We start from the raw sequence: 10,951 nt of genomic DNA on the forward strand, positions 1-10,951 counted from the left end.
GGTTTTTGAAAATACAAGGACTAACTTGTAAATAATGGTAATATGCAAGGACTTGTAAATCAATTTATAAAAATCATATGAGATGAATTACAAAATTCTATTAAATTGTCTTATTTTATGTAACAAAGCAATTTTATTTTGTAATAAACCAAGTAACCACAGAATATAGCGATAATTGCCAAAAAAAAATATGAAATTTCCAAATTTTTGTAATTCTACCCTAAGCTTTGAAAATTACCAATTAAATCATAAACTTTGATTGTTATTGCAATTGTACCTACCATTTGTCTTACCGTTAAAGGGGTTAATGGAATACCACATCAGATGCCAGTTAAGCGCCACATAAGATGCCATGTCAACTAGTGATAATTGCCAAAAAACCCTAAACTTTTCAAATTATTGCAATTCTATCCCAAACTTTGAAAATTACCAATTAAACGCTAAACTTTCAAAAAAAGTTGCAATTGCATCCTATGATTTGTTACATCGTTAAAGGGGGTAATGGTGTGCCACATAGGATGCCAACTTAGTGCCACATCAACCACTATTAATCCACAAGACTACACAAGCTCACTCCTTTTTAATTTTTTTTTTCAAAATTTCTTGTTTTACTAATTACACCTCCACATCTAATATTCTCTTTGAATTAAATCTGGTCTCTATAGCAAATCTCTCCCTCTTTGTGTATATGCATGGCAGAAAGGCATAGAGATGGTCACTCAATCCTGCTCCATGGGAGACACGAGCTTAGCCAAATGTTGTTATTTCTAGCAGTTGATATCTGTTATTGATTTTTGTCATAATTGTGGCATTTATCACTGTGATTTGAAACAAAAAAAATCTTTTTCTCGATGAAGATGGCAACTTGAAGGTTATAGATTTTTTAGCATGCCATTACCCCTTTAACAGTGTAAAAAACAATAGGGTGCAACTACAACTCCTTTCAAAGTTTAGGCTTAATTGATAATTTAAAAGTTTAGGGTAGAATTGCAACAATTTGGAAAGGTTAGTTTTTTTTTTTTTTTTTGGGCAATTATCCTTGGTTGACGTGGTGTTAAGTTGGTGTTTGACATGGCATTTAGTTAACCCATTTGACAGTAGGGTACAATTGCAACAACAGTTAAAGTTTAAGGTTTAATTGGTATTTTTCAAAATTTATAGTAGAATAGTAAAAATTTGGAAAATTCAGTTTTTTTTTTTTGCCAATTATCCCTATAATATATTACAAAACCAAGTAACCACAAAATATACCATAGGGAGAGAAAAGATCAAAGATAAGAGAATAAATGTAGTAATAAAAATTTATCCCTTATATTTACTTCGTATGTTTAATTTAAATTATTTTTTACTTTTAAAATCAATTTGTATAAAATTTTTAATTTAATCTTAAAACCGTTACACTCTAATCAAATGAGAAACAATGCCAAATAAAATAAATATTTAATTATTTTTTTTATTTTTAATAATAAAACTAACCCTTTAGATAATATTGTTTTCATATAATTAATTAATTAGAATATTATATTTTAATAATAAAATATTATATTTTGTGTTTTCTTTTTTTATTTCTTCAATATTTTTTTTATTAATATCAAAACAACTTATGAACTCTTTACTTTTGTAGGTTTCACTCGCTTTTGATTTGTTGATTTACGTGCACTACAAGATTTTTAAGGATTAACAATGGAAAAATCAATGGATTTTTCCGTTGATAATCTTTAAAAATCCGTTGGCAAGTGAAATCACTAATGGATTAGGTTGGTTGCAGTGAATCTTATTGACAATATTTTAACCAATGGAATAATCCATTGGTAATATAAAAAATAAAAAAATAAAAAATTATTTTCAACTAAAATAATAAATTTAAATTTTTTTAGATTAAATTTTGAGATTTAAAATTATTTTATTATTATAAATATGTTTTTATTTTTTGACTAATAATTATTAGAAATACATTATAATGAAAGGAAAAATGGCATTTGAAAAAGAAAAAAAAAAGATGAGGAAATGAAATTATGGAAAATTATATTAATGAGATGAAAATATATGGTAAAAATTAAAAGGAAAAAAAAAATAATGAAAGTGAAGAAAATGATAGAAAAGAGAAGAAAGTAAGAAAAAAAAAAGAGAAGAAATGATGAGAGAAAAGAAGAAAATGAGCGAAGAGAGGAAAATGAGAGGAAAATTAGAAATGATAATAAAAAATAAAAGAAAATGAGAGAAAAAAAAAAGATGAGAAAAGAGGGAAAAATGAGAGAAAAGAGATTAAAATTATGAGAGAAGGAAAAAGAAAATGAGAGAAAAAAAATAAGGAAATAAGAAAAATTAAATAAAATAAGAAAAAAAAAGAAAAAAAAAGAAAAAAAAAACTGAAATAGGAGAGAAAAATAATTATTGAGTGGATAAAATGATAAAAGTAAAAGTGTTTTTCGTAGATATAAATACGCAATTTATCAACCAATTACAAATTATTACTAAATTTAAAAAAAAAAAAAAAGAAAAAGCTTTTTTCCTCCAAGAATTCTTAACAGATTTCAAAATCTGTTGGTAATTGAAAAAAATATGAGCTTATAAAAAAGAAAAGTGAGTTTTTCATCTCAAATGTATCTATAAATTTGAACATTTTTTTTTATATCTCATAAATTAGTAATGAATTTTAAATGTATTGATAAATTACCAATTGATTTGGAAATTTGTTAGTAATTAAAACACTTATTTTTTATTTTTATATTTTATAAATTATCAATGAATTTAAAAATCTATTGATAATTTATCAACGGATTTAAAATTCATTAGTAAAAATTTAATGGTAATTTAAGCATTTAATTTTCTTACATCTCATAAATTACCAATGAATTTTAAATCCATTGGTAATTTAAACACTTAATTTTTTTTTATATCTCAATTTATCAATGAATTTTAAATCGGTAGATTTTTGTAGTGATGAGTTTAAACGGAGATTCTAATGCAAATTGAGCTTAAAAGTAGCAAATAGGCTAAATTGAATATACTTAATGAGTACAAGGTGCAAAGTTTAATTCTTTGTAGAGAAAGTTTTCTTTCTTTGAAAAAACAAATTCGTTACATCACAATGGGTTCAATATAGCATCTTTATACATTTAAAGAAGAAAAATAGAGCATCTTTATACAAATAGTATCCAAATAAGGAAGAGTATGTGGTTTCAAGTTTGGGCATTTCTGTATGAAAACCATCAGATTTGAAACTTTTCATGTATGGCAATAAACAACATGATTTTATCTAAAAAAATATTTTATGCGTTTTATCCTTTAATTTTACAATAATATATGCAAAATTTAAAGTGAAATGATGTTGAAGGAAATTTTATTAAAGGCTATTTAGTCCCTTTATTTTAATAAATTAAATATTTAATATTTATATATGAAAAAATATATTATTTAATTATTATATTTTACTTTTATCAAATTATTTAGTTTCTTTTTTTCAAAGTTTGAATAATTATTACACTCAGTTATTTAATTTTGTATGTGTTTTTATAAAAATTAGTGAATTTTAATTTTTTTTATAAAACTCACTGAATTTTAATTTAATTTTATAAAAGTTACTGTAATCAGAAATTAAAAATTTTTTGATTAACCTACTGATCCATTAACTATTTTACAAATAAAATTACTTAACTAGTGATTGTTTCTGGAGAAGAAATGGAAGAAGGAGAGGGGTTTGACAAGTAAGTAGTTAGATGCATTTTATTTTTTAAAAAAATTAATAAAATAAGATAATTTTATTTATAAAATAATTAATTAGTCAGTAGATTAACCTATTAATCTTTAATTTTTAATCACAATAACTTTTATGAAATCAAACTAAGATTCAGTGAGTTTTATGAAAAAAAAAATTAAAATTTAATAATTTTTATGAAAACACTCATAAAATTGAGAGACTGTATGTAATATTTAGCGCTCAAATTTTCTATTAGTCAATACCAATTAAATTATTATTTAATTTTTTTTATTTTAGTTAAACTAGTTGATTTTTATATTTTAAAAATATTATTATTTAATTTATTTATTTTAATATAATGAATTAATTAGTTTTTATATTTTGAATAATATATTTTTAGATGAAAAATATAAATTTTGTTGTATGGATATTGTATCTTGATTTACATTTTTTTTTTTTCAAGCTGTTAAGTATAATTTCATTTAATTTTCTAAATATCATTTCTGTATTTTCTATGTTTAACTATCACCTTAGTTTTTTAAAAATATAGATCAAGCAACACTTGATGAAGGATTGTTTCTCAATATAAAAAATACAAAAATAATACTTAAAAAATTAAATAAAAATATTTGAATAATTAAAAAAATATAAATTTAAATTTAGTCTTCATACAATAAAAATTTTATTTTTATTTAAAAATATATTTTTTAAAAATATAGAAAATATTTAATTAATTTTATTAAAATAAAAATACTAAATAATAATTTTTTTAAAATAAAAAATTAATTAAATAATTTTATTAAAATAAAAAATTAAATAATAATTTAATTAAATTAAAATTTATTAATTAATAAAAAATAATTAAAAATTAAATAATTTAATCAACTAAAAATATAAAATTAAATAATAAATTTTTTAAATTAAACAAATTAAATAATTAATTTTATTAAAATATAAAAATTAAATAATAATTTTATATAAATTATAATATACGCGCGATGTATTTATACTCTCATTCATAAAAAAAATTTATTTTTCACTCATAAAAATAAAATTTATATTATTGTGAATAAGGATAGGGATTGTGCCAAATAATTTCTCCAAAAATCTAACCAGAAACACCCGTTTCTTCTCTGTTTAAACGGATCCGTTACAAACCCGTGTCTAGGTTTCTGCCTAACAACTTCAACCTGGCTCACTCCGTCACCGGTTCTCTCACCCATCTCTTCACTGGCCGTCACTTTAACCGTAACGTCGTCTTTCTCTCTCACTCTAATTCCAATCCCTAAACCTCACCTAATCTTCCTTTCCCTCTCTCGCATGGCCACCGACGACTTCCCTCTCATCAACGACTCCCACGCGCCTCCTCCTCACGCGCCAACGCGCCACCCTGATGCTGAATCCGTCAACGGCGGAGACTACTTCTCTTCCTACGCAGACTCCGAACCGGATAAATCCGGACCCGGAGCCCCAGCGACACCATCCTCGAATCGAAACCACCAGAATCAGAACCAGCACCACCCCTACTATTACAACAACAGCAGCAGCAAAAGGCATAAACCAAACGGCATTAACGTAGAATCGGAATCAAACATCAATGCTAACTCTGGCGAGTGCCGCTCTGATTATCGGAAGGACCGTGAAGAATGGAGCGACACAGCAATATCTTGCTTGCTGGAGTCGTACACGGAGAAGTACAACCAGCTGAACAGGGGGAATTTGAGGGGGAGAGACTGGGAGGAAGTGGCGGAGGCGGTGAGCGATAGAGGAGGGAGCAATAACAAGAAGAGCGTAGAGCAGTGTAAGAACAAGATTGATAATTTAAAGAAAAGATATAAAGTGGAGTTACAAAGGATCAATAATAGTAGTGGAGGATTTGGAAGTAGTGGTACTAGTAGTTGGCATTGGTTCAAGCAGATTGAGGCAATTATGGGCAATTCTACAAATGCTAAGGCTGGTGCGAGTGTAGATAGTGAATGTGATGCAGGAAGTGGTGGAAATGGTAACTTGATGGCTAGAGCAGTGAAGAGGTATTGTTATTATCACATTACAACGTTTTTCTAGTTTAATTTGGTCTCATTTAGGTTATGAAATTATGAGCTCAAACCCCAATTGGAGTCTAATCAACAAAACAGAGTGTCATTTGGTTAACTGTGAATTAGGTAATTAGTTGGGTGTCTGTGATGAGTGCTGTGTGTGTTTTGTGGTTGAGCAATCTAAGGTTTAGCTTTGGTTTTCCGCTTACTAGTTCTTATTTGGGTGACTTTTGCATTTGGTGCTAATTAATTATTTATTGGAGTTCTTTTATTTTCTAATTGAATTACGGTAAATGAGCATGCTTGATAGTGTTTGCTGGTTCACGTTCAAGATGGTTAGGTATGCCAAATTCTCTTTTTGTTTTCATTGCAATGTGTAGCGTCATTATGCAGAAGTGTCTGATTGCTTCTATTTTCAATATCATTCTTTTTGTGAGAATTTGGTACGATATTTGAGATTAGTTTGGTTCATCCCAGCTCTTAGTTTGTTTTTGTGCATAGGCAAGAATTGTACATGACTGAAAAACTGTCAGAAGAAATGTGTCATAAAGTGTCTCTGGGAGAATGAAAGAGTATATTACTCCAATTACACTGAATTGTTTTTGTTTGGTTGCCTGGTTTGCTTGTTTGTACTTGTGTGGTAGAATCCAGAGTTACAAATTATTGTGCATGTGGCACTTTGAGTATCGCACACTGATGATATTGAGATTTGAGAACAAGGCTTATAGTTAACTGTCTTGTCTGAATGAGAGGGATTAAGGCACTGACTTGTGCAGTATTTTAATTGTGTAACAAATTCAAAATTTGCATGTCCAATGGTGGGTTAAACAGAGGAATTTTTTTTTTTTTTTTTTTTTTGTAAGTTGTGGTTGTGAAAAAAATGCTATGGTGGTGTAATAGGACCTTGTTATGATTGTTTAACTGAATGCCTTACATCTCTTATGCAGATTTACGCCAACCAATGCTGCCTTTGCAAACAACATGAAAGCTAAGTCAGTGCCTAATTTAAAATGGCAAAGAGTAGTGTTTAAAATTAGTGGTTCTGCATTGGCTGGAAACTGCCAGAACATTGATCCCAAGGTGCAAGTTTCATCTATCATATAATTGATATGTGGTTGGCTTTACTATGAATAAAGGAACCATCAAATAAGGAAGTTATTTGGTGGGAGTGTGTCTGGGAAATGCAAGCTGAAATAAACTGTTTTTCTCTATTATCAGGTGGCAATGCAGATTGCGAGGGAAGTAGCAGCAGCTTGTCGTGTTGGGCTGGAGGTGTTGCCTAAACTCTCCCTTCTAGCTGGTTTCTTCTCTTTCTGATTCAAATTACATTACATTATGCAATTTTTTATGTGCTTCTACAGGTAGCAATTGTTGTTGGGGGTTGTAACTTCTTTTGTGGAGACTCATGGATATCTGCTACTGGATTGGAGAGACCTACAGCATATCAGATTGGGTAATTTCCTTATCATTAAAACTTTCGTCATAATTTCTTTTCAAGTATTCTTCTTGTAGTTTCGATATTGTCCGGTTTTCTATGTTCAATTGTATTTTTAAATTTCGTGTACTAAATTGAGGTAGCATGCATATTACTATTCTTGTTATACAGGTTTTCTCTAAGTTATATTGAAGTGCCTGAAAATAGGAAATTGTAGATAACTTCTCTAGGAGCATTGAAACCCCACCCCCTCCCCTAACCTGGAATTACTTTCAAATATGTCAACCGATTTGAAGGAGCTTTTTGGAAAGCTTGTTTTTGTACCAATGATGAAAACGTTGTTGGGCTGTAGCACCCCACTCCCCCCCCCCTCCAAAAAAAAAAAAAAAAAAGGGAAAAGGAAGAAAGAAGAAGAGAGAAACAAAATATCAGCATGTTATATTAGTCTTAAATTTGGATTCAATGGTATTGAACTTCCTAATTCATTTTATCCAGTTGAATAACTGGAGTTAGACCACATAAGTTCACAAATTTTTGAGTGCAATTCATGTCATATTTATTATGATCTCAATGGGCCCATCAAAATTGGTCTTCTCTTTGGCTTTAAATCAGCCTAAGAAGTTTTCCTTGAATTAGCACTGTTAAGTTTAGAGCTTGTAGAGAGAGAATGTGACAAATATTGTTATTTTTTTCTAGTTTATGAATGTGAGAGGAGAGAAAAGGGGGTGGGCTGCCTGAGAGGACTTAAGTTTGTTTAGTTCATTAAGACTGAAATAATCTAGCATAGATTTCCTTTCAAATTTCTATAGGCTTTTCGGTCTGCTTCCAATTATAGTGATTAGATTGAAATGAATTGAGAAATTCAAAGATGAGATTGAGTCTAATTAAAGTTTAGGGACCATAATGAAAGTTAATTCAAAGTTCAGTAACCATTTCTAATTTACACTGCAAATTTCCTTGTCCTGTGCTTAACCTTAAGTTTGCCACTTGCTAATTTTTTGACTGTGGTAACTTACTTTGTCATGTCAGTATGATGGCAACAGTGATGAATTCTATATTGCTTCAGTCAGCTTTAGAGAAGCTGGGTATTCAGTCCCGTGTGCAAAGTGCATTCACATTGCCAGAGTTAGTTGAACCTTACAATAGGCAGCGAGCTATACGACATCTTGAGAAAGGAAGAGTTGTCATATTTGGTGGCGTGGGTGCTGGTGCTGGAAATCCACTATTTACTACTGATACAGCAGCAGCTTTGAGGGCTTCTGAGAGTATTGCTGTGTTCTGCTCTTCCTTATAATTTACTTTACATTTTTCAGAATGAATTTCTGATATCCATATATTTGTGTCAGTTAATGCAGATGCACTCCTTAAAGGTACAAACGTTGCCGGCATCTATGATTGTCACTCTGCTAATACGAGCATAATACTGGATCACATGTCTTTCAGGGAAGTGGTTTCTAGGGGTGTTACCTTCATGGACATGATGGCAATTACATACTGTGAAGAAAATGGAATTCCTGGTTTGTCATACCTATACTGAACACTTTTTTAATTGCACCATTTACCTCTTTCCTACCCCGCCCTTTTTGTACTGTACTGATGTAATGTTCCCTCCCTGTAGTTGTAGTCTTTAATTTGCTCGAGCCTGGGAATATTTCAAGAGCATTATGTGGAAATCAAGTTGGCACCTTGATCGATCAAGCAGGAAGGAATAGTTAATTCATGAGAAGCTAATGCTTTAAAGGCTAGTGGTGATGAAGCACCAAGATTTCTGATGCACTGAGAGAAATATTCGACTGTCATGAAATTATGGGTGCTAGCTGATGTGTTAAAGAAGATGTATGATATTGGCATTTCCATTGATTTAATATTGAGCTGCCATGTTTAATAGGAGGAGAATGTTTGTACTTCAGCTATGCTCGATGGTTGAAATGGTGAATAAATGCTTAGAATGCACGAACGCTTCATTGGGGTGATTGTAAAGATTTATCGTGCTTGTGTTTCCCCTCAATTCTGTTTGCAGCTTGTGTTGTTTGTAAATCGGTGTTCATATTTAAAATGTTACTGATGACATTGATGTACTTGTAACGTAGATAAGATACAACCTTTTTTTTTAATTATTTTTATATTAAAGGGAAGAGATGTTCTGGTAAAGTTGCAATGCAAGTGATTTATATTTATAGTGCCTGCGAGTTTAATAACTTTGATGCAATTTGATGAGGTTTATTGAAAAGATGTTTCAGTTGCTTATTTATCTATTGATATAGAGATTTTTTTATGAATCAAGTAGTTGGTTAAAAATAGGACTTTAATGGCTCATTTTGATATCACGTCAATAAGCAAAATATCTTTAGTTTATTTTTAGTATTTTTTGCTTTATGACTTGTATATACATTGCATTTTATGTTCAAAGAATATAAGTTTAATTAATCTCATAATATATATATTTTTTATTTGCTATTTATCTTTCCCCTTGTTGTGTCTCTCTTCTTTTCAAAATACATATAATTGGTTTCGGAGCCCATAGCCCATAAAACACAGGCGCACACACAAGAAAAAAAAACCTCAGAGTTGGAAAGATAATAAAATTTCACACTAATGGTTCCACCAAAATTTGGTGGAGCAAATTATCAAGCTTGGATTGTTTTAAATGACAGTTCATTTGGAGGCACTGGACCTCTAAGAGGTTGCAGAAGAAGATTACAAGATTCCTCCACCTGGAGCAAATCCAACAATGGCTTAAATTAAAACTCATAAGGAGAAAAAGGGATGGAAAGCTAGAGCTAAAGTATGCATATTTTTTGGTGTTTCATCCTCAATCCTCACTAGGATCATGCAATTGGAGTTTGCTGCAAAAAATTTGGGAGTATGTTAGAAATGAGTACCAAAGCAGGGAGAGGTCAAAGCACATGTGAGTGATAAATTTGTCGCGAGAATTTGAAATGCAGAAAATGAAATAGTCAGAAACTATAAAGGAGTATGTCGACAAGTTGCTCAGTATAATGGATAAGATGAGATTACTAGGTAAAAAACTTTTTAGTAAAATAATAGTTGAGAAAATTATTATTAAATTGCCTGAATGGTATGAAATTACAATATTCTATTTAGAGAATTCTAATAATTTGTCGAGTATCACCTTGGCAGAACTTGTAAACACATTGCGGGCATTTGAACAAGGGAAGCTTATGAGGGAAGAGGGCTCAGAAGAAGGTGTCCTTTTAGCAAAGTCTCTAACAAAAAGAAAAATATGTTAAATCATCCACCTCGTCCTCATTATAAGAAAACAAATCATCCCCAGTACAAGTGTTGGTGGAAACCAGATGTTAATTGCAACAAATGTGGCTAAATGTGTTACAAAGAGAGGGTATGCAAAACTCAACAACAAGATTGAGAAGCCAAAGCTGTAGTGAATCAAACACAAGAGGAGGAAGAGCTTTTTTGAAGCACACTATAAATACTTGTGACAATAAAATATGTTATATTCTAATAATGTAAAAATATGCCTTGATGTTATAACCATTGCCATGATACTATAATAATGCCTACAAAATATGGAAGTTGCATATATTATTATCAAAGCCCAAAGTGATGTGTAAAGCCAGATTACAAATTTTTATAAAATAAAGTTGGTAATATGCACCATCTGATCCAAAGAGGAGCATTGAAAAGATGTCTTAGTTGTTGATCAATATATTGATATGAAGTAATTTGCTAGATTCAGTTGTTGCAGTATTTTGAAAAAGTCTTAAGTTTTTGAATTTTTTTGAATAAAGAAGTTGCTTA

At 30.0% G+C, this 10,951-nt stretch overlaps 1 protein-coding gene across 1 annotated transcript; it reads left to right on the forward strand.

Annotated features, from left to right (window-relative positions):
- Nucleotides 1–4,762: 4,762 nt before the first annotated feature.
- LOC110657192 (uridylate kinase PUMPKIN, chloroplastic) lies at nt 4,763–9,322 on the forward strand. The gene is made up of 7 exons (XM_021814306.2): nt 4,763–5,730; nt 6,684–6,816; nt 6,955–7,008; nt 7,098–7,189; nt 8,201–8,436; nt 8,518–8,688; nt 8,790–9,322. Exons 1-7 carry the CDS (start codon nt 5,021–5,023, stop codon nt 8,885–8,887), a joined length of 1,494 nt encoding a protein of 497 aa, XP_021669998.2. The 5' UTR covers nt 4,763–5,020; the 3' UTR covers nt 8,888–9,322.
- The last annotated feature ends 1,629 nt before the right edge of the window (nt 9,323–10,951 follow it).

Source organism: Hevea brasiliensis, chromosome 8 (genome assembly GCF_030052815.1).
Source record: "Hevea brasiliensis isolate MT/VB/25A 57/8 chromosome 8, ASM3005281v1, whole genome shotgun sequence".
Taxonomy (NCBI): Eukaryota; Viridiplantae; Streptophyta; class Magnoliopsida; order Malpighiales; family Euphorbiaceae; genus Hevea; species Hevea brasiliensis.